This window comes from Protopterus annectens, chromosome 8.part0 (genome assembly GCF_019279795.1).
Source record: "Protopterus annectens isolate FY-2018-M chromosome 8.part0, PAN1.0, whole genome shotgun sequence".
NCBI classification, from domain to species: Eukaryota; Metazoa; Chordata; order Ceratodontiformes; family Protopteridae; genus Protopterus; species Protopterus annectens.
Window position 1 is genome coordinate 231,137,376 of NC_056741.1, and position 25,277 is coordinate 231,162,652.

The 25,277-nt window shown below is 43.3% G+C and overlaps 1 protein-coding gene across 2 annotated transcripts in view; it reads right to left on the reverse strand.

Annotated features, from left to right (window-relative positions):
* Positions 1-25,277, reverse strand: part of LOC122808720 (transient receptor potential cation channel subfamily V member 6-like) — a 664,913-nt gene that overhangs the window by 68,632 nt on the left and 571,004 nt on the right. For both annotated transcript variants that reach the window (XM_044079713.1, XM_044079712.1), the window contains one exon: positions 1,616-1,722. In XM_044079713.1, coding sequence (XP_043935648.1) covers positions 1,616-1,722 — 107 coding nt within the window. The remainder of the gene's footprint in view (positions 1-1,615; positions 1,723-25,277) is intronic.

Genomic DNA, 25,277 nt, shown 5'->3' on the forward strand with positions numbered 1-25,277 from the left:
AAACTGGACTATGCTAGCTTAGAAAGGCGGGAAACAAGGAATTTTTAGGTTTTTTTTTTTTTTTTTTTTTTTTTTTAAAGATAAGGCAAAAACAGTAAATAATACACTTAAAACAGCTTTAAATGACTACAAACAATCAGGAAAAGGCTATCACACTTTAATGTGTAGCCTACAACAGTTAAACAAATTATTTAAACAAAAAACAACTTAAGTGCAGGCAGTCAAATAAGTACAATATTTGAAAAAAACAAGCTTTTAAATCACAATAAACACTTGAAAATCTGTGTTTAGGCGGAAAACAGTTAAGTAGAGCAAGAAAGTACAGAAAACATAATAATTCATATTGTTCAAAAAATGCATGCTGATGTTAATGCTGCTGTTTCCTTAACATTTGTGGTGAATTATAGTAATATTTAAAATTTGTCCCCATCTTTGGGCCTTTGTTCCCACAATATTTTTTTTGTCTACAAATTAGAATTCTTAAGCATGGAAGTTGAGAGAGATGAGGAGGGGCGTTATCATTTTCTTCCATGATCTGTCCCTCAGTGTCATCCGCACATTTGCCTTAAGTCATGGTAACTGAAGGTAAGCAATTGATTAAATGGAAATCATATTAAGCAAAAATACATATTTACAAATGAAATAAACAATTTTAGTATGTATTTGCAAGATTTCCACATCCTCTTTTATATAATATAACCAACTCCAGAGATGCAGAACCTCAGGACAGGTTAATTAATTTAATTTAAGTTTGTTGAAGCTGTCAACTGATTTAATGAGTTGTTACCCTTCACTTCTGCCTTTATTAAAACTAGGTGCAAGGTGTGAAAGAACATTTCTTGCTTCTGCTAACTTTTTTCTTCAAAGGAAGTAATGCAGCTGAATCCATTTTAACAAATAAGTATGTAAACATTTGCTGCTCTGATTCAAATGATCTGGCCTGTTTCTGAAAAAAGAAATATTTCTGTCAGAATTGATCATTTACTGATCTTTGTCCCAGAAGAAAAAGCAGTGGAATTCTGTTTATTAACTGAAGTGTGTTTGTAATTTGCTGTGTTTTAGAAGTTATATGTCTGAATGATACATCCTCTTTAGTCTACACATCAGTTGGCTCAATAGTGAATTGCTTCTTAGTCATATTTTATTATTATTATTATTATTTAATTTAACAAATTCTGACAGGGCAAAACAAGCATGTGGACTCACCATAGCTGTAGCAAGTGATGAAAAGATTCAAAGACAGTTTAATGTGTTAGAGAAATTCTTAAATTGTAAAGCACACATGAAAAGGATCTGAAATCTGAAGTTGTGAGAGGAATTTCTTAAGTATAAAGTCCTATAAACTTGGATATGGTTGAAAAGACAAAAAGTAATGCTATGCATGCATTTTACAAATATAGTAAAATATTGCCTGAAAACAGTAAAATATTAAGGATCATTTGATAAGCTTATCTGTGATTTAATTGTGAGGTAAATGTGATGTGTAGTTGCAATAAAATAGTAATAGATACAAGAATAATGCATTTTCTGGTTCTAATTAGAACAGCTAGTTTGTATAGCAGAATTATTAGAAACAAATGCTTAATTGAAGAGTTAGTAGAAATGTCAAACCTACCTCAGATACCATTGGTCTCCAAGTCCGTATTCTTTTCCACAGATCCCAGCCCGTGGCCAAAGCCATCTAGGCATTCTTTGTTCCAACTGAAGCATTGCTGCAACAACCTTAAAGAGATATATTATCATGAGCCATTTCACAGTGAAAATAATAATTGTATCTGTTTAATAATGGGGTAAATGGAGGTGAAGAATAACACATGAAAAAGAAATATAAATACCTACTATATATTCAAATACAAAAAAGCAAAGTTTGTATAAAATTAGAAAATTACAACATAGCAATGGTTTGTAGAAGGCACTGATGTATGTGATATAATGCAGAGAGTCTATATATAATCTAAAACATAGCCCCTATGTGAAACTTCTAAATTTTGAAGCTCAGAAGTTGTGCTCACTTCTTCTTTCGGCTTTTCCTGGTTAGGGGTCGCCACAGTGGATTACCTGTCCACTCATAATTGGCAGTGGAGTTTTATGGTGTTGAGTTGCCAACCTAGTGCCCATCCTTCCACAGAAGGCACACACACACACACCTAGGGCCAATTTAGAGTGTCCAATTCACCTACAGCATGTCTTTGAAATGTGGGAGGAAACCAGAGCACCCAGAGGAAACCCATATGACCACAGGGAGGACATGCAGACTGCACACAGAAGGTACCCCAGCCAAGGATCAAACCAGATATCCTCTTGCTGGGAGGTGGCAATGCTAACCGCTGCACCACCGCAGCTGCCCCAGAAGTTGTTCTCTCTGTTTGGCCTAATTTGGCTGCCCCATATACTTGCATAATCTCCACCCCTTGAGGTTCAAACTAGTATTCATACCTGGATCTAATTTTAAATAGCGAATGGCAAAATTCCAGCTATCTCAAAAAATAATCAGACTTGAATCATAGACATTTAAAATACAAACACAGAGGAACACTACAAAAATGAGTTCCTTTACAACACTGCAACAGTGTTTCAAATGTAAGGCAAAATTCACTAAGAGGCAGAGTCATCATTCTGCAGTTTAGTTTGGATGCCTCTTACTCACTTGGTTATTAATGCCATAGTTCAGGAAGCAGTGAGATCTTATTGTACTTTTTGTAAATGTGTGTACTAGGGGTTAGTGTGAGTATGCAGTTAAAGTTTTATGCTACATGGACACTGATGGTAAAGAGAGGGTCTGTTTTAGATGCTGTTATTTGACTATGGACCCATCTACCTTACAAGACACAAGGAGTGGGAGTTGGTATAATTATTAAGGTGTTTACCTTATAGACACAAGGTACAGGGTTTGATTCTCACCATAGGGAAACATGTTTAGGTTTAAAGAGGCCCACTGGGGTCATTAGCCTAGTAATTACCTATGAACACAAGCCTGATTTATGATACTCTACAATGCTTTACATCACTTGCTGGCAAGGAAACTGGATATATATCAGACAGCAGATTGTGGGAATCACTGTCTGACAGATAAAGATCCTAGGCAAAGTGTATCAATTTATTGGAGCATGTACACACTCACCTATGAAATGCAGAAGTAGACAGAGAAGAGAGCAGATGGACCACCTGATTTCCTGCATGTCTCTGAAAAGCAGAAACAAAGTGCAGGCAAGACAGGATGGTGGAGTAGAAGGCCTATCCATGAACAGAAGACATACTAAGGGCTAATGGCCACTAATGCCACCAACAGTGTATTCTACATCCTCATAATAGTTGTTTTTGCTATCTTAATACATTCATTCTTTGTGTCATTAGCCAGACTATGTCTTTACCAATGTTTTCTTTTGGATATACGGCTAAGCATCTAGTCCCCATTCATGGAAACCTTCTAGTTATAAATAAATAAAAGATGAGATTGCACACTGCTGACTGTAATAAAAACAAAAAAGCAGTATGTTAAGCACCCTGAACCCCCTCATCTCACATATAAATATACTGACTTTGTGACTGCACAACCATGGAAGGTGAGAAGCAACTTATTTTCCTCTATTGTTCTGTGTTCTCATTTTGTTTTATAGCTTTTTAATGAAGAAAGGCAGGAATTGCTGAAACTAGTTCAATGATACCTGTTTTATCAGAACGGGGTTCAACAATTAGCAGGGAACTGCTTTTTGTAATATGGCATATGTATTTTTTTCAAAAATAATGTCTGAGACAGTCTTTTGGAAAAACACATCATTTTTTACTCAATGTAGATGAAGGGAGCATTATTAATTGTTCAAAGCCATAATTCCATTTACAGTAGTTCTCACTTAAAATGTTTCTTTCCAGGTAAAACAATGAAAGGTTCATTGTGATCTGAGTCATACATCTCCTAGAATAGGAACCTAAACATCCATCAAAAGCAAAATTCTTCAACCCTACAATCAACGATCTACAAAGGATCGAAAAACAAATGAAACAAAACAAATGCTTTTGCACTGGGGCAACACCTTCTTCACCCTCCACACTAATTATATATACCAACTCTGAGATCGCACAACAGTCGGGAAAGGGCATGTTCCCAGATCCTCACTATACCAGAGTCACAGCCAGCATTTTTCAAACAGATGATTTCCAATCAGCTGTATTGGCTCTCTCCCCAATCAATGAAAACACTCATCAATGAAACTATGTGCTCCCCCTAGAATATAATCCTTGAATGTCTATACACCAGACACATATAATATCACAACAAGCATACAACCATATACATTTTCCAGTTATTATCAGGACTAACCATGACAGCAGCTCATCAGTTTTTTCCTAATTATTTGTTTTGTAGTTTGCAGTTTGCATGACTGTTTGATTTGGGTAGATGATATCAGCACATTAGGAAGCAATACGTAATTTTAATCTTGCTTCGTCATTAGAATATGCTCAGTAGCATATGACTATATATATATATATATATATATATGTATATATATATATATATATATATATATATATATATATATATATATATATATATATATATACAGAGTCTATGTCAGAACGATGAAAAATGTAATTGTCGAACGCTCACATGACCGAAATCACTATTGGGGGGCTGCGCCCCTCTCACACCCCCTGTTAAATATATATTCCTACTCCGAGATCACACTACAATGAGGAAAGGGCAAATATTCCAATCTTCACTGTACTGCGATCCCAAAAAATCAATCTCAACTTCCTGATTATTCGATCATGTGAGCATTTGACAGATTGTTCGTTCTAAAGTAGACCCTATATTTGTATATATATATATATATATATATATATATATATATATATATATATATATATATATATATATATTTATATGTGTGTGTGTGTGTGTGTGTGTGTGTGTATGTGTGTGTGTGTGTATATATATTTATTTATATATATGTATGTATATATATATATATATATATATATATATATATATATATATATATATATATATATATATATATATATATATATATATATATATATATATATATTTTTTTTTTTTTTGTTTTGTTTTGTTTTTTGTTTTGTTATTTTGTTTTGTTTTGTTTAGGAGCAGCCAGACATTGTACACTGTTACAGCAGTGGAGAACTCATTTAAAGGATTTCAACCAATGGCAAATGTCCATGGATAGCTTCAGCTGAAAATGTCTTCCCTATAACGAGTATGAAAATCCACTGATGGGGCTGAAGATGCCGAAAGGGCTAATGCAGTTCTGCATAAATTGGTAGAAAAGCACACACTACACTAAACGGATGCAGTTTACATTATGTAAAGATCAATGAACATGTTGCTTTCTAATACTTCACAATAAAAGTCATGCCTTGTGGCTTAACTTGTAAATTTCAGGCCCTGTTTCCTGCTCAATTTTCAAAACCCTTGTACATGCAACAATAAAAGCAACTAAAAATGGAAAAGAAAATACAGGAGGTTTCAACATGACATTAAGTATAAAAATGAAAACCTATCTGACTCATTTAAAGTATAAATCACTAGCTAACAATATTATGAGCAAGTGATAATACCTGATGGGGCTAACAGCCCTGAACAATACCCGGGGCAAGACTTTGAAGACAGAGTGATACATTGCCTCTAAAATACCTGATATAGCCCAATAACAACCACCCTGGTGGACATAATTTCCCCTGTAACATGAATTATCTATAAAACCCTGTGTCTAAATATATATTTTCTTAGTATTAACTATATTAAAGTACATGAAGCATTCTGAGCATTCTCCAAAATTAGAGTGAAGATCTAAAGGACGACTTTTTTAGTCTCCAGTCCAAATCTTAACCTCTATGTTCAGAGCACATAACAATGTGGTTATGACCAAACAAATGGAATTATAATACTTTGTAATACCTGAAACTTCAGCTGCTCTGCTCTGATGTACTACTAATTAGACGAAAAATGTGTGGGAACTTGAACTGTTTCAATGTTTTGAAAGCAATAAAACACTTAGCACATCCACACAGCCAGCATGCAAAAGCTAGTTGTATCTTTGATGGACAAACAGCTTTAAAGGATGTTAGATACTTAAGAATGTCTTTTTTCCTATAACTCTTGAATAGTGTTTTATAGCTTTTAGTGTTGTTTTATCTTCTTGCTACTGTTCTTTTCATGGCTAACATGAAAGTTCTAGTGAGTGACTTGAGCACAACAGACAAGAAAGCTATCCATAACAAAACTCATATTACATGGAGCACACTAATTATGCTCTGACTGGAAAAAGGGCCAGATAGTTATGCATCTCTCTGACATCAAAAAGGTGCAAAACAAGATTTATTATGCATGGCTTTCAAAGATTATATGTTTTATTCTCAAACATGGCTTTCAAAATCCTGAAACACTTTATTCTCCTACACTTTTCTCTCTACAACTAACAATATATTTAAGCAGCAGAAAATCCATAAAGATGATTATGATCGGGTCACTGATCCTAACTGACTTATTATGTGTTTGAGACATGGATACCAAAAAAATTCACATCTCAAATGAAGCTCTAGAGGTAAATGAATCTTGGTATACATGTCAAGAACACATAATAGTAGGTTAGAATTTGTGACCTGATCATAATTCTTTGTATTGCGTGGAGCTTTATTTGTTAGGGTATAAAAGGAAAAAAAAACACTGTGGGCAGGATTCACGAAGCCTCCATGTAAGAGATACAAGGCTTACACGGAGGCTGCAGTTAAACGGTGTGACGTCAGCATGTCATGCATATGCATGAGGGCATGCTGAATCACACCTAAGGCTAACACGGTCCGTGGAAGACAGTGGGGGGCGTGTCCGTAGGCCGAGCCCTGCAAGCGGACACGCCCCCAGAAGAGTAAAAGTGCCCAAAGTAAACACCCACGACAGAGTCCATGTAAATGTGAATAAACACAACACAACACCTGCCCCCACAGACTATGAACATAAAATATATAAATGAACATGTTATATATATTTTTTTAAATTGTAAAGATGTTTGCCCGTGAGTGCGCTCGTTTGCGCGGGCGTGCCCGTAGCTTAGCCACAGTTAGCAGTCAATGGAAAAGCATATAAGAACTAAATATGCAAAGTAAACCAAGAAGCAATAGCATAGCGGTAGAGACGTCAGCTGAAGAGCAGGCAGTTATGGTTTGAGCCCCCACAACATCAATTTTTATTTTTAGTAAAATAAGCACGAAACAAGTCCCTGACAAATATGTACACATATAAAATTATATTTTATGTAAAATGTAATGAAATAGGCCATTTATTATGAAGAAATGTGAGATAACAAAATAATAAAAAATGCCAGATGTACCTATAGCTGAGCTACAGTTTAACAAGGTGAGTGCATCTGCCCGTAGGTGAGCAGTGGTTTAACAGGTGTAAAATGAGTGCCCATAGGTGAGCAGTGGTTTAACATGCTGAAACTGTGTGCCCCTAGCTGAGCTGAGCGTAATATGCATGCTAACAGCCAAATGAAGCGTAAACCAGCGTACCCCGTTTGTGCAGAGCTGCGCACCGTGCCAACAAGCTAACCAACGGGCAACGTTGAGCAAGTTGTATCAAAACTGCCTTTACACAGACACACCCCCTAGCCTGTCTAGACAGTCATAAAATGCAGTAGCCAGGTTCGAACCCAGGATACCATGCACCATAGTCAAGGTACTGAACCACTAAGCCATGACAGCTGTACTTAGAAATGCAGTAATAGCAAATATACAGGAATGAATAGAAAGTGGAGCATGACAAAGCAGGTTTTGTGAAGTTGATACAATTCCAAAATGGCCAGTCACAGATAAGTGCGGGAAAAATGGCATATATAAGCCCCATAGGCAGGAATACACAGCATAAACCATTGTAGAACTAACTTGCAGCCAGAATGTCAGGAGTAGGTGAGGGTAGTTGCTTTCGAGCACAGAGGTGGGGCATTGAGGAGTCCAGATACATGGTCTGGCTCCTAGTCCACAATCATGAGGCCCAACTCATACAGGGCCAGGTCCTGTGGGGAGCATATAGGGCTGAGGCGTGGGACCGGTTGGCTCATGATCTCACCAGTGCCACAGGGATTCCAAGGACTGGTGAGCAGGTCCGTCACCACCATGCGGACCTGAAGAGACGTAAGCAGGACCAATTGAACCTTTGGATCCAGGAGGCCTGGCAAATGCCCAACGCCCCACTACTGAGTAAGTTACATTTAATTATGTATGTAAGAAATTAAACTAGCTGATATTATGGAGATGTGTATTCCAATATTACTTCATTTATATTACAGCTGCAGGTGTCCGTTCTGCAAACCACAGAGCCTATGGCAATAGGCTGGTGCGGTTGCACCACCAGGCAGGTCAGTAATCCACTACCAGTAACTGTAAAGAAATATAAAAGTATGACAGTTAGCAAAAGAGTGCAGTGTAGTCACTAAGTAATAAAATGTGCAAGTAACAGTGTAAGAGTGTTTACAAGTATTGCTTGATTACAAAAGTGTGTTGCAGTCTGTAATCCAAACAGAAAAATGAAAATGTCTGAAGTAAAGTCTGAAATAAAGATGCCCCACCTGTAATATGATAGTACACAACCTGCAGCAGGCTGAACAGCTGCAGAAGATGAGCAAATCACATGTGTGAAATATATCCGTGTTGAAATACTGAAACATGACAGAAGTGAGACTGCTGGAAAGGATTGTAATAACTACAGGTAAAACATGTCAATAAAGCCTAGAAGTAAGTACCATCCTGAATAGTAAAATGAAAACAAGTGAGAGAGTGTGAGAAAGAGTTATGAATCCACCAATAAAGTAGTAATAACCCCTGAATAAAGTATACTGCAGTCAGTACAGAATGAAATGAATGTGACAAGTAGAACCAAACTCCGAAATGTGTTCAAAGTGTTGCTGCAGCTGGAATGTGTATCCCAAAATCTGGATATGTTGCTCTCAGTCTGCAATATGCAGATAGTATGATTGTCTGAAATACCAAACATCCACAGTTGTCTATAGCTATATAAAACAAATGTAGCAGGATGATGTAGCTGAACAAAGCCAGATATGAACGTGTATGAATAACAATAAAATGTATATTGATGTAGCAGTAACAGTCCTATCACCAAATTGAAGTAGTTATCATATAGGAAACTGTAGCTAGAACAGTAGTGTGTATATATCTGCAGCTTTTAGAAATGTACAGCATATGTTTTGGTATTCGAAGGTGTTAATAATATTTTCTTCACCCCACCCTATAACCACATATAATCCATTCCATGTGAAATTGGTATGTGCAATCACAATTAACACCCCTGGACATTTGTACTGTTGGGTCATAAATATTTGCATGTACGTTGATGCGTCTGCCCTGTTCATACATCCAAACCTGATGGCCTGTTGCCATCAATCAACCTTGCATGTTGTTGGACTGTGTATTGCTGTTCAAATTATGCATGTGTTATGCTCGCTGTTCAATGGTGTGAATATCTGGGTGTTTGGTTAATGGGAATACTAATGCATGCTGTTACAACTAATTGCAAATGGTATTGTATGTTACTAACCCAAACTGTCATGACATAATGCAAAACATAGGACAGGGAAGGCGGGTTCCAGCGGACCCACCTCTCCCACCTCAGCTGGTGAGTGCACCTGGCACTAGTGCCCAGTCTGGATCCTCCTCCGGTGGCCCTGTGCCACCTACGAGTGGAAGCGCTGCAGGGGATGGGGCCCATCCCCCCTCTGCAAGTGTGGCTGGAGGAGAACCACCACTCACCCTCCGTAGCGTCCGGACTGTGGTGCGTAGGGAGATCCGGGACTCTGTTCTTGGGCCCCTATGCCAGCTTGAGGCACAGGTGGCACAACTTACGGGCATGCCTGTTGCCCGGCCTACACAGCCCCAGGCACAGCCCCTTCCTGGGCAGTGAAGGAACAGTGGCAACTGCCCATGGGTGGGGATATCAGTTCCACTGTTGCCATCTGTGGGCTCATGGGCTCTGGATATCCAAACATCTGTCCCCGTCAATTGTGTAACCCCCCCACATGTGTCATACACCGCCCCTGTATGTGTCTTGTTTGTCTTGTCTGTTGACCTACCCAACCTACCTCCCCAGCTATACCGACTTCCTTCACCTGACATACAACTCTCATCTGAAAAAAAAAACAAAAAGAAAAAAAGGGCACTCTGTACCCACAAAAAAATTACGCCCCATACATAGCTGACCATTCTGCACACATGTCTGCTGGACATGGAAACTATCAATTACAATTGGCAGTACAACAAGTATTATTGTTGTCCTGACACCTCTCTCGGGGGTGGAAGGTTTCAAATGTCACACCAAATTACAAACATATGCACGGCTGTTGCTGATGAAGTAATGGGCAGCTATGGGCCTTACCTACATCCCTCCTGCAAAACCCAGGCTTGTTTCCCTACTGTCTTACCCTCTTTGTGACCCCTTTTTCACCACTTTCCTGTCTCCCCATTTTCATTTCTTTCAAAGAAAATAGTGCGGGTGTGCACCAGAGTAAGCACTGTTAAGCGGTTGTAAGCAGGTGTGCGCAGAGCTGAACACCAGTGCGCATGCGGGAGCTCCGCGCAAACCAGCGCTAACCCGGTTACAACTGCTTAAAAGTGCCTTAGTCACTCTGATTGACAGGTCATGTAGTCAGTTCAAAAGCAAAATAAAATCCCACTGTCAGTCCCGAACCCAGGACCTTGGAAACAGTAGTCTGCATGACCTACCACTAAGCCATAACTGTTATACAAGAACATTGTGCTAAAATAAATATATCATGTAAGTGTAGGAATGAATGTAAAGGGAATATAGGATGTGTAGTACACAAAGCATGTCATTTATACTTACTGTCAAAACTAATGGATTTCCATAATAGTAGCGTGTGAACAGAAACAGCCATGCTAGTTGGTAGCTAGTAGGTAATAATGTCAGTTAATGTACATATATAAATGTATGTATATTTACATATATATATATATATATATATATATATATATATATATATATAGTTGTAGGTGTCAGTGTGCATACACACTTACTACAGGAAACAGGAGAGAGGAATGGAGAAATGTGAATGTACAACACAGCCTGAATCATGAGAGAGATACTCACTTTTACACTCACAGAACAGTGTCCACAGCATACCAACATGGTCACCGCCCTTACAATCTGAAAGGGCAACGCCTATCTCACATACCCTTTTATAGCACTGTCCTGAAATCACAGTGAGAACTGCAATCAGTACACAACTGGCTGCATGCAATTAGCAAATGCTGGCTTACAATTGGTGCAGAGGCCATCACATGGACTTATGCAGATACCTACAAAAGCATCCTGTACTCACACTCCACACATGCAATACTTTCATTGCACTGTCTGGAGGCAGACAGAGAGAGAGAGAGAGAGAGAAAGAAAAAAAAAATAAATAAATAAGAACACAAACAACAACACATGGTACACAAATTAAGTTGAAGCTGTCAGCAGTGTCAGTACCAAGCTGGGCTAGCGGCAGCAGGAAGCTGTAGTAACAGTAATGCAACCAGCTGCAACAAACACAGGTAAGGTAAAGTAACAAGTTAATAGTCTACATACTGTGAAACTTCCATATATGTTTTATGGTCTGTATCTATAGGTATGTCCATGTGATATGTTGTGTGCACGTAGTTCCACCCAAAGGGGATGACTATACATTACATGTCATTCAGTGTTAGGCCATGATACCGGCATCAGTTTTCCGTTTCAGTGAGGCCTGTCTGTAGGATGTGTGTGTCAGCTGGTGTAATGACTATGGCACTTAGTTTGCAGTCATCTGGGAACTTTTTCATCCACAACCCGCACATGTTTGCTTTTACATCTGAGAAATAAACGCCAAACAAGATGAGTCCTAGGACAGAGGCCTGTGGGATACCACATGTGACTGGCATTGAGTCTGACATGGCTCCTGCAATATCGATATTATGGATTCTGTATGTCAACCAGTGTGCAACCCATCATGTGACATATGTAGTAACATGTAAGCTAATGAGCTTGTCTATGATGCCTGAGTGGAGTACTGTGTTGAAGGCCTTAGGCAAGTCCAGGTAGGCTGTATGGACTGCGTTGCCCTCATCAATGGCTGTAGTGACTGTTTTGAAAGGTCAACCAGGTTCAAAAGGCAGGATCAGCCCATCACAAAGGCAAACTGGCTGGGAACAAGTGTCTGCAGGTACCCGATATCGCTGTATATGCGTCCCATACTGAATCATTCCATAGCTTTGCAGACCAGGCTGGTTAAGCTTATGGTGCGGTAGTTCCCAGGGTCAGTAGAGGTGCCTCCTTAGTGGAGTGGGACCACTGTTGCTGTATGCCAGTGTTCAGGTACATATCCCGTAGTACAGCCAAGGTTGAATATCAGTCTTATATGCGGTTGTATGCCCTCTTGGAGTTCACGTAGCACACATCCAGGGATACCATCAGGTCACATTGATGCTGTGTGTTCTGCTTTGCTGAGGCTGGCCCTCACCTGGACAAGTGAGATGATAGGGAGGTTACATTCAGCTGTGATTAGTATTTCTAAGTGTGGGGGAGAAGGAGGGGGGATACGTGCACCGAACCTGTCTGCAAGAATGTTGCCAATATCTGTGTGTTCGGTGAATGTTAAGTAGGTGTGTAGTAACTCAGAGCATATCTGAGGCGTTTGGTCCATATGTGTAACATAACTGAAGAAGGCCTTGTAGTTATCTATAGTGTTCGTGGCCATTTCCCTCCCAGAGTAGGCCATGGATTATTACCAGTGCTGACCACAGATGCCCTCCCTTTATGTGAATCTGCTCTGTCCTGCAGTAGCCTCCTTCTATCGTTATACAATCTGCCTTTGGCTGGGGGTCCACCAGACAGGATGCCTAACCTTTGTGCATAGGGTCTGGGTTAGAAATGTGCGTGCATGTTCCATGCATTCTTTGGGATGTCCATGGGAAGCATTCGCAAGGGGGTCAGCAGTGTGGGTTGTGGCTTCCACTGACCCAGTGGGCTGCATGGATACCATGTCAGTCCTAACAAGTGAATATCTGTCTAATCACATATATATCAAAGTAGTCTACTGTGCTGGTGGTGGTGGTGGGATATGTATATCCAGGCCGAGTAATTTGTGTCCAGATCACACTAGTGGATGGCGTTCCACATACAGTACCTTGGTTTGAACCCCCAGAGTGAGGTTGTGCATTGGACCCGTCGCAGTGTGCTGACTGATGGGGCATGCTACTATGTTGTATGGAATGTGGCAGGTATTGTTGCACAGGTGTTGGCTGAGCACTGATATCTGGCCATGTACTTGTGTATCCACCAAGAGACACACACATGCTACATATGGGAGTAGTAGTATATGACTACAGTTGAGTATCATGTATAGTATGTGTGCCATATATTGCTGACATAGTCTGCTGATATCCTGTTTGTGTTCTCTTCCAGGGACATGGTGCATCAGCGTAATCCTGCCTACTCTGCAGCAGAAGATGAGGAGATGCACCAGAGCCTGGTGCGGGATTATGACATGCTGTTTTCCCACACCAGCCAGAATCAGCAGGAGAGGGCTGCACTGTGGCAAGACCTTGGCCGTAGTGTAAATGACATTGGCATGCATAATAGGACATATGAGCAGGTACGACATCACTGCAGTGATTTAATCAGAAATGTCCGTCAGCGTGAGTCGGATATCCACAGGCAACAGGTCGCCACAGGAGGTGGGGTGGCCACACATCCCCCCTCACCAGACTGGAGGGGCTACTCCTAAGTGTTGTGGCTCCAGCCCCAGAAAATCAACAGCAACACACCTGCATCATGATGGAGGCTGGATCCACACAGCAACACGATATGGAGTGTGCAGGTAATATGCCATATGTACACTTGACTGTTCTGTACACTGTTAGTTTATGCATGTGTAAGGTGTGTCCGTGGTATGTAGCTGTCAACATAGTATGTAATTGTGCAGGTGTGATATTGCCAATATCAGCAGCTGACATGTGAAAGGCAACTGGTGTACTACTGCACTGTATCATATGCAGTATCAATGGCACAGTTGTGCCCACTGACATTAATCTCTTCATTTCTGCAGGTCCCTCCGGTGTTACAGCAAGGCAGCCCATCCATGCTGGTGAGTGTGTTTTAACAATACCTATAATAGTCCTGATAGTGCTAGTAATACTAGTGTAACTCAGTAGTGCTCTGTGTGTATACTGCGGGGTGTGCATGTGTGCATGTGTGCCTGTGTCCACATGTGCATGTGTGCATGTGTGCATGTGTCCACGTGTGCATGTGTGCATGTGTACACATGTCCATGTGTGCATGTGTGCATGTGTGCACGTGGCCACGTGTGCATGTGTGCATGTGTGCCTGTGTCCACGTGTGCATGTGTGCATGTGTGCCTGTGTCCACGTGTGCACGTGTGCATGTGTGCATGTGTGCCTGTGTCCATGTGTGCATGTGTGCATGTGTCCACGTGTGCATGTGTGCATGTGTGCATTAGTGCATCGCTGGTAACATTGTGTAGACATTGTAAACTGTGTTTCCTGTCTTCCTCCCACAGGTTCTGGTGCTGCTCTGGTGTCCTGCAGCAGGGAACCTGAATCTGGTGCCACAGGTACTGATAATGATGATATCTGTGTAATGGCAGAGGAAGGTGTGTCAGGGTCCATCATTGGTCAGCCAATTGACAGTACACAGCTGTCAACCCCATCATTGCGCACAGTCATCCTGCCAGTACATCCTATGTCACCATTGTCCCTAGGTGATGGACAGGATACAGTGGGCATTGACCAGGGTAATGTGGTATCTGTGGCACATGCTTCCCCACACAGCAGCCATGGGCAGGGTCCTGCGATGGTACCACACAGACAGTTGCCCATGGGTTCTCATGGGAGCATGCGTGGGTGTACTGCCTCTGGCAGACGTGCCCAAAGAGGTCTGTCAACCTCAGCTATGTTTCGGGCTGTCATGCAGGCACAGTCGCATATGGAAAGGTACACCAGACAGGGTCTGAGGGAGCTGAGAGCATGTCGCACAGCCATGACTGACAGTATGCGTGACATTGCGGATGCTATCCGTAATTTCACCGATGTCATAGACAAACATTGTGGGGACATATTACAGCAGTTCCACAACCACATGTCCATGAGCCAAGGCAATGGTGGATGGTTGCGGCGTCGACGTGGCTGTATGCCAGCAACAGCAGCAGCTGGCAGTCAGTGCAGATGACAACAGGCCCGCAGATGCCCCCATAGTGCCAGCAGCAGCCCCAGCAATGCTGGGTCTGTGCTGTCATCGGAACACCCCAGGAGACCACATGCACATGGCTCTGGACAGTCCCAACAGGGACCTGTGTCCAGTCAACACACTCCCGCTTCTGATGACAGTACCCAGTCTGGCTTAGTACCGGATACGGTCCGTAGCACCCCTGCCAGGCACAGGTACCATGTCCGTGCCCACAGACACTGATCTGTATGACCTGCCAGGTGCAGTCTGTGGCTGTCCACAAACTCCTGTATATGGTAGCCATGAGGTGGAACTGTGTGCGTGCATACACACATGTGAAATGTTAACACCTAGGACTACCACATATATGCACACACTGCACCAACAGTGCCCCACCCTGTACTGCTGTCCCTCACCAACACACATACACACACATGTCAATTGGTGGTATCAGTGGCAGACTCAGGCATACCTAATTCATACCCTGTGCATATGATGAAAATGTGCCACTTCCTGCAATCTCCAACATCAGTGCAGGAACAGGTAAACACGTTGCTGATGCACAGGGTGACTACATAGAAGTGTATTAGTAGTATCATGTTGGTAACAGTACAGTGTGCTGATATGACTGTGTGTATATCCCAGCATGCCTGATGCAGTAACCGTATGACTGTCCTGAATTATCTACACCCATAGTAAGTACCATAGTGTAAAAGCTGCACATTATTGCATACCGGTGGTAAGGATGTCAACATATAGCCACATATATAGGTAGCACAGGGGGGAAGCTAATGCAAGTAGTGATACGCAATGATGGACATGTACAATAATGGTAGCAAGTTGCCCACAACGACTATGCATTGTGGATGTTTGCGCATGTTGATATGTGTGCAGTACCAATGTAATACAAATCACAATTAACTATGACATAATATCAGTTATACCATGGACATCTGAGCTGTGCATTCCTGGGTACATGTTGATAGTGCCTACATATTTGCACTGTTACCTACTGTAAGTGTTATCCCTTCTTTGTTGTACAATGGACTACTTCCAGCCCTGCTTACTGTAGCTTTGTTTGCGTGCATGTTCGCTTGGGGTTCCCTGGAACACTGCTTCCACCTGAAATGCAGAGTTACAGTGCTTCTGTGGACTCCTAGTGACATCTGCATAGTGTACTATACGTATGTCAGGTTCCCACATGACAGAATGTCACTGTCTGTCCTGTTCACATGTACGTTGCCTGTGACACATTGCACATGACTTACCTGGCATTTACCCACGTGTGCAGTCATATATGCCAGTGCTATGAAATCAGTAGCAGTACACCCACATATACACACCTTCAGTATGTTGTTCCCCATTGGCCCTATGTGTTGGTAATCACCATGGCAATCACACTACTATGGTAGCATGTGCAAAGGTAACCTGTGAATCACCTCTATGGTCCAGTTGTGGTTTATGTGAGTCATGTGGCAATGTCACAGCTGCCACATGTATGCAGTCCACCCTCTCCCCTGGCCAGGAATGTACAACACATGTGTGGGATGCCACCACATAGCCAATCTGGGGACTGAGCACTCTGAACCCAGTACTGCCATACCCTGTCAGGTGGCATGACATACTACAATGACTACAATACCAGTCTGACATAGACCTGCACTGACAGCAATCTGAACACACTGGGGCATACTTGGAAACTCAGAATAGCATCCTGCCTGAGCATCACACACCTCCGCAGCTGGCACACAGGCATACGGTACATCGGAACAGAGCACATGCCACACATTTCACACACATCCTGTGTGCCACACACTCACAGCCTGTAGGGCTACACAAGACACCTGCTACACATGTGTCAGGTACCTCTCTTGGCTGCTGCAGTGGGGTCCCACTCAACAGACTGTACATGGTGAAGGTCATAGTGATATGCCTGTGGGGCACTATGGTCCACCACAAAACACATGCATACAGGTCAGTCAGAAGCATGGACACATATGACTCAGTCATTGACCATGCCACTATGGATGACCTGGGACATACCTCCATGGACTACATGATAGGGAACATAGAAGGGATCTCTCAGCATGTGGCATGGGCCAGTATGAGCCTAATCTTGGTTGCCATCATACCCTCACCAGGTATGCTACCACAATATGTAGGAAGGGTGTTCTATGTCTACATTCTGCTCAATCTCCAATGTCATTCATAGGGTATCCAGTGGCTGTCAACTTGTGCTTACATGCTAGGGAAGCCACAATGATTTGCGAGGGGAAGCTTGCACGTGACACCCATGGGCCATTGTATATTGGTGAAGCCCCTTGATTCACACATAGTGCCTTTTGCTGCAGGACACAGATTACAAAGCCACCTCCACGGGTATCACACAGGATAGGACACTAACAGTGATGCTACACAACACCAGCAGTGTACACCACAACATGCATGCACTGGACACTGTCCTCAGCATGGTGAACTGCAATATCTGTGCAGTACCAGATTCCTGATTCACGGCTCACAGGTGCAACCCATCACTGCCAGGTTATACCTCATACCATGCCTGTCGTCCCCTACACATGTAACACACATGGACAGGGGGGTGGTATCCCAAGGCACCACAGATACACACACCTCCAGGTTGTTGGCACAGCACAAAGCATCAGGGCCTATCCATGAGCAGCTAACAGTGTGTTGGACTGCCTTCTGGTTCATAGCCTGGCACACACAACCCTCCCATACACAGGAAACCCACCTATCCTCCCTAACAACACTGGCAATATGACAGTCTCAAGAAATGTCTTTATATGGCTGGACTGCATCCAGCCAAACATTGTGCATGAGCATTACTGTAGCTACAACACACTAGCTGACAGGTTCCCAGCATGTGGTCACTGAATTGTAGTGGAACAACATGTTACCACTCCCACAACAGGTGAGAACATGCAGCACCTGTTCATCGACTACATGTAGACTATATGGCCCAGACCAGATGTGTATCCCCTGCTGTAGGTATTATACCATATACAACCCACACTGTGTAGACACATACCGCGTGCGGCCCCTGCACAGTAAGACACAGTCAAATTGTTATGCATTGCGAATACCATTTATCCACTTGAGGCACGTGTCAGACATGGTAACTACTGAAGATCACAGGTATATATGTATATGTGTCACACACATACATCATGTGTGCATTGCCATTGCTGGTTTAGGCAATGGCATGCATTGTTATGCACAACAACCCACACATGGTCATATTGTGTGACACAACCACACGTGGCAGTTGTGGGTTTCCAAAAACATACCTATCTGTGCTCTGACAGTGGTAATAGACCCAGAAGCGGAGCGCACTATTGGCATTACTGGCCAAGTAGCCCTGTTTGACTGTACTGATAGTGTGGTGACATCCCCTGTGTTTACTGGGGGGATATGCAGCATGTGGTGTATTGTAGTATTTGCCAAAAGGATCAGTTCTCTCACACTTGCAAGTACACACACCCTACTACCTCCCCACACACACATACACACTTGCCGGATTCATACACCTACCTAACTATGTTACGACACGTGAGAGAGACACATTAGCGAAGTGCACTATTCGGGTTACTAGGAGGTTCCTCTTCTCCGGCTGTACTTATAGGGTGCTGACATCATCAGTGTTTGGAAAGGGTAATGTGCATCATGTAGTGTGATCTCCTGATTGCCAAAAAGCCCATGTCTTTCATACAGAATTGCACACACACAAACTCTCCTCATCCAAACACACACACTTGCAGGTTTCAAACCCCTACCTAACTATGTTATGACACTCATGAGAGACGCATTAGCAGAGTGCACTATTCGCATTACTGGGAAGTTTTCCTTCTCCTGCTGTACATATAGGGTGCTGACATCATCAGTGCTTAGAGAGGGGAATGTGCATCCTGTAGAGTGTTTTCCCAGTTGCCAAAAGGGACACTTCCCTCACACAGGCTTGCACACACACTAACCCCCCCCCCCATACACACTGGGCAGTTGCAGGATTCAAACCCCTACCTAACTATGTTATGACACTCATGACAGACGCATTAGCAGAGTGCACTATTCGCATTACTGGGAGGTTTGCCTTCTCCTGCTGTACTTATAGGGTGCTGACATCATCAGTGCTTAGAAAGGGGAATGTGCATCCTGTAGAGTGTTTTCACAGTTGCCAAAAGGGACACTTCCCTCAAATAGACTTGCACACACATCAACCCCACTCACCCACACACACACACACTGAGCATTTGCATGGTTCAAACTCCTACCTAACTATATTATGGCACTTGAGGGAGACGCATTAGCAGAGTGCGCTATCCGAATTACTGGGCATCTGTTCTGCACCTGCAGTATTTATAGGGTGTTGACATCTTTATTTCTACACAGGTATGTACATCTAGTACTACCTGTCAGGTGGGGGATAGCATATATATGCATTTGCAGCCACCTACTTCAGGGTCAGATATGCACATCGCACTGGAAGGTTATGTTCTATACCATGCTTCGTGACCACAGGACCTGTAACACACAACACAACCAGTCCAGAACACCACTCCCACATCCAGGACACACACTTTGCTTCCCTGGGAACAGTGCCGGGATATGCAGGTGTTCACATACACCATTCCAGTTGATAACATCAGGAACAGGCATATTGTGTGTGGGAACTACTCGGGCCTCTACAACTTGACCCTACAGCCACTACAATTTGTGGGTCCATGTGCTATACAGTACCGGCACGACACTTCAATCCCACATACTCATCACAACACAGTGTTGACAGTGGAATTGTCCAGACAATGCAGATAGGGCTCCCCTCAGTGTGTTATTGATGGCCACTTACTGTTAGAGGTCCTCAGCAACCCTCTTCCAGCACACACCAACAACATGGATGTGGCTTAGCACATGCAAACCCTGGTATCTCCACTGTGCACCTGCTTGACAGACGCACAGCTCACTAGCCTCACACGTTGCCTTATGTGACCTACTTTACAGTGGCACAGTAGCCTAATGTACTGGGGATGCAGATGCCAAGCACACTCTGGCTAAGCTGTCATTCCCTAGGGCAAACAGCCTAGTACTGACCTCTACACCCATATGTTTAATTGTCAGATGCACAATATTTGTTGCTGTTAGACTGTTTGCATGTCTTTATTGCCATAGCATTCCCTGTTCCTATGAACAACTTGTGTATCTGTGGAAGATGTTTGAATATGAGGGTGATCCACTATATCACTTATGTCTCTGTAGTCATTTACTGTGTGCACTGGGCAGATTGCTGTGTTGTGGTTAGTTCCTGGAATGACACGTACAGATACCAGATATGTGTGGCCAACTGCTAAACGGAGATATGGCCTAAGTGTGTGAGCATGCCCAGTTCAGCCTTTCCATGGCATGCTGTCTGACATATGCCTCATTTATCAAAGTGTGCGAGCATGCCCATTGTGAGCTTTCCATATGTTGAACTCTGCAGTCCACCACATATTTGGGTGGGTGTGAACTTCAACAATATCTCACGTTTATGGTTGTGTGTTGGGTGTCATGTTGTGTACTTACTGGCCAACTGCTTCGTGTCTGCCACAACAGGGATTATACTGTGCCTGCAGGGATTGCATGGGATACTTTGCATACAGTTGTCAACATCCTTTCATAATGACCTAACACTGTAGTACCGTATAGTGTACTGGTTCAGTGCTTTCACTGTGGTGGACAGTATCCTGGGCTTTAGTCCTATCACTGCTTGACATCTTCATAGTGAGCACAACAGACTGTGTAGGGGCCAGTTGTGCACATATGACCATGTTGCATTATGTTCAGATATGGACTACCTACACCAGGCTTGTCCAACATTGGTAGTGTATTCCACAACATAGGTAGACATTGGCAAACACTAGCGATGTTCCCTAGGCCATTTTTGATGCTAGTCACAGAGTGTGTTTGTCCTTCGACACACATTGTAACTGGAGTTTGCCATGACATATGTCATGGTTAGTATACTGTGCCTCCATCTACCTCTGACATAACAGTGATACCCAGGGTTAACCTACCATCTCCCATCCACTCATCAGGATTCCTCTTGAGGGGTGTCAATAGGTGACTCTCTGGCTAACCTGTACTGGGAGTTTACTCAAGAGTGGGGGTGGCTTCTATGTTATGGATCATTCAGTACAGCTTGTCCTATGTATGTCAGTGCTGGGGTTCAGGTCTCTCATGTGCATTGCTCACTGCCATTCAGATTGTACAAGGTGCAGCATGTTCATTGATTCCAGCTTGGACATGGCTTCATACATCAGGCACAGCTTGCCTCTGGGTGGGCAGTATGGCAGTGTGTGGAGCTGCAGTTTGTTTAATCAGGCAACACATGGCATCTGTTCATGCTCTTTGCTACTCCTGGTGAGGTACTGTTGTGGACGTTACAGTTGATGGAGGTGTCTGCTGAGGTATATCCCACAGGGGCTATTGTAGTCAATTGTGACACTGATGAAGGATGACTGCAGAGCCACAGTGACCTCCCCTTATCTAGATCTGACAACCTTCATGATTGGGTGGGTATATGGTATGTTTCTGCGAACACTACAGCCACATGTTTGTCCAATGCAGGATATCTATCACCTTGTGTCCCCAGATCTCTCATTACATGTTAGGTACGTAATGGGTTAACACCTGTGTGGTAATTGGTGGGCACTTACTGTATATCCACGGTGGTTGTCTATACACATTTCTGCAATTAGCTTGCTGACATGGCTATGGCTCCAGTTGTCTGTTTCTATGTGGCCCTTTTGTGGGTTGCTTGTGTCAGCTGGGGGTCAGATATGGTGGGCAGTTTGTACTCCTCTGCATACATGTTCAGTCACAGTCCTTCCATGTTGGCCTGTACCTATGGGACATATATATGGAACGGGGGAGGTCCCAGGACCAAGCCTTGTGGGATGCCACTCATATCTGCTTTGTAGTCTGACATGGATGCAGCATGTCTGACCATGTCAGTTCTGTCCTTGGTCTGGTTTGCAACCCCACTACTGACATAGGGGTTTATATTTAAGCTGGTGAACATATCCATGCTGAACTCGTAGGGTACTGTCTGGAAGCATTTGCACGGTCCAGCTACGCTGTGTGGACCACATTGCCCTCATCAATGACCTTAATGACTGTTTCAAATGGGTCAAACATGTTTAGGGGCAGGATCTGCACTTATGACAGCCACACTGGGTAGGGTCCGGTGTCAGTAGGTCCCTGATAGCTTTATGTCTGCGGTACATACTGCTCCTTTCCATAGCTGTGCAGACCAAGCTTGTCAGTATCCTGGGGTAGTAGTTTCCAGTATCCATTCAGACAACACCTTTGTTGTGAAGGACCACTGTTGTTGTACACTGCTCTTTGGGTACATATCCTGTGGTAAGGCTGACATTGGGCAGTAGTGTGATTTGGCATTCCATTCTTCTTGGAGTCCATGTTGGCCTCAGCCCAGGACACCATCTCATACCTTTGCTGCTGTGTGTTTTGCTTTGTAGATGATGGCTGTTACCTCAGCATCTGCAATGTCAGGGGGCCAGCAGTCTGCTGGGATAGATATTTTGCATTCTGGGGGGGAGGGGTTGCACTGCACCTGTTAGGTTGTATGTTGGCAATATGTGTGTGTGTTTGGTATGTTGTTTGTAATATCTGTGTGATTCGGAGCATATCTGTGAATTCCCAACATGGTTCCTACCATCAGTTGAGTAAGCCTTGTGATTATACTTAGTGCCCTGTACAATTTGTATCTTCATAGGTTCATAGGTTCATACTAGGCTATCCACCCTAGGGCATTAGTAAGCCTAGCCAGAGTGTGTGTGTGTGTCTTTCGCCGCCCCTTGCTATGTGAATATTATGATTTCTTTACTGTGCCTCTGTCTGGACGTAACACAGTGAAGACCCCCAGTGTACATCTATGATCATCCATCCACTTGGCAATATTCCTTTTGAGGGGTGTCAGTGAGGGGCTCTGCCTAACATGGATTGGGATCCTGTTCCTGGGTGTGGGGAGCCTCTGGGTTATGTATCTGTCCCTCCAGCACATCCTATTTCATTATGTGTTGAGGCTGACATCTGTCACTCTCACAGCTCCATTGGCTTTGATTTCCTGGGGTGGAGCATGTCCATTACTCCTGTGTTGGACATGGCCTTGTACAACAGACATACAATGCCTCTGTGTAGGCAGTCTGTGACTGCATTCAGCTGGGGTGTCTACAGCCAGGCAGCATATGACATATATTTGACACCCTTTATCCTCTTGGTGAGGTACCTTTGAGGTCTTCCTAACCGCTGCAGATGTCAGGTACGGTACATCCCATATGAGTCATTGTAACAGATTATGGGTCTGATAAGGGAACAGTACAGGGGCACAGTGACTTCTGTTGATGTAGATGTGAATCCTTTCATGATACGGTGTCCAATATAGATGGTCTTCCTAGCCACATTGGCATTGTGAGTGTCACATGACAGGTTACTGTCGACTTGTGTCCCTAGGTTCCTGATTACTCCTTGCATACATAATGGTTTACCACCTATGTGGTAATTTGTGAGTACCTTGTTTGGTATTTGGTGGGACATTCATACTGTCCAGTGTCTTCAGGATGTCTGGGTGGGGTTCCTGTGTGTGAGAGTGCAGTCTGTCGCATGCTACAGACTGTACAGCAGTTTTGACTACAGTTAGGTGCACATGGGTGGTCTCCGCTGCTTCGTGCATTGTCACTTACCTGGCCATATGGGTGTCTGTGCTGCATATGGATACTCCCCCTCCTTTGATATTTTGGTCCAGTTGTTGCGGCCATAATGCATGATATGTGGTATAACCTGGTAGTGCTGGTGTGCTGTCAGTAGGCTTGCAGCAGGCTTCTGTCACTGCACAGACATCGATGTTCTCCATACTGGGAAGTGCCTTGGGAGCATGCATATTGCAGTTTACACATCTGGCATTGGTCAGCATTACCCTTATGTTTCTTACCACTTATGTTTTCTAGGGTGGTGGGTTAGTCTTTTCGGCCTTGCCTACATATGGCTCTATGGAGGTGGCAAAGGCCTTATCCAGTATCCAGACGCCCAGGGGTAACAGGTGCAATCCATCGCTGGAACAGCAGCATGGCTTGTCATGCATGACATCTCAAGCAGACAGACATTAGACCCTTTTGGACTGACAGCTGTAATTGTGCCACCTGTTAAAGCTGATCATTCTGTGTTTGTACTGTAGCATCATTCTTGGTGAGGGTTGGATGCTGCAAACGGCCAGTGTCATACCGGCCTGGAGTACATACTCAGAGAGCTCATCAATGTCTCTTTTCATGTAGTCCAGGGAGGTACATCTCAGGTCATTCACACCAGCATGGACAATGGGTGCATCATATTTCTGCTTGCTTTGGGGTGACCTGCGTACTTGTGTTATGTGGCATATTGTGGCAGCCTACAGGCGCTTACTGTACCCTTTCCCTTGTTCAGTCTGGTGAGTGGGACAGCAGTGTGTCTGCCTATACAGACACCTATTACAACTGTATCAGGCATGTTGTTTCTCCTTCTGGCCTGTGACTGTTTGGCACACCAGCTTTGTGTACTATGTGTTGCATGTGCTATGTTTGGAGGTTGTGGTTGCTTGGGGTCTTCTTTGGAGGCCTCTGTTGGTGTGGTGTGTTTGTAATTAGGGCCTCCGGGAATTTTTTTCTGTGTTCCTGTGTTTGGTTTACAGTTGTGATAGGTCTTTGTGGGACTTGGTTTGTGGTGTATGTGGTTACCTTCTCCTCCTGACTAGTTTTGACAGTACTGAGTTGGGGGAGCTCAGCCTCCGGTTTGGATAAATGGTTGCATCTCTCACATATATTTGTATTTATTGGGGGGAGTTGAGGGTTCTCTGTGTACTTGGGGCAGGTGTCACATTGCCTCTGGATTCACAGATTCTACTTGTTGTGGCTGGCCTTAGTGGATTGTATGTGTGGACATATTTTATTGCCAGACTACTGATCAGTTATTACTTCCCTTT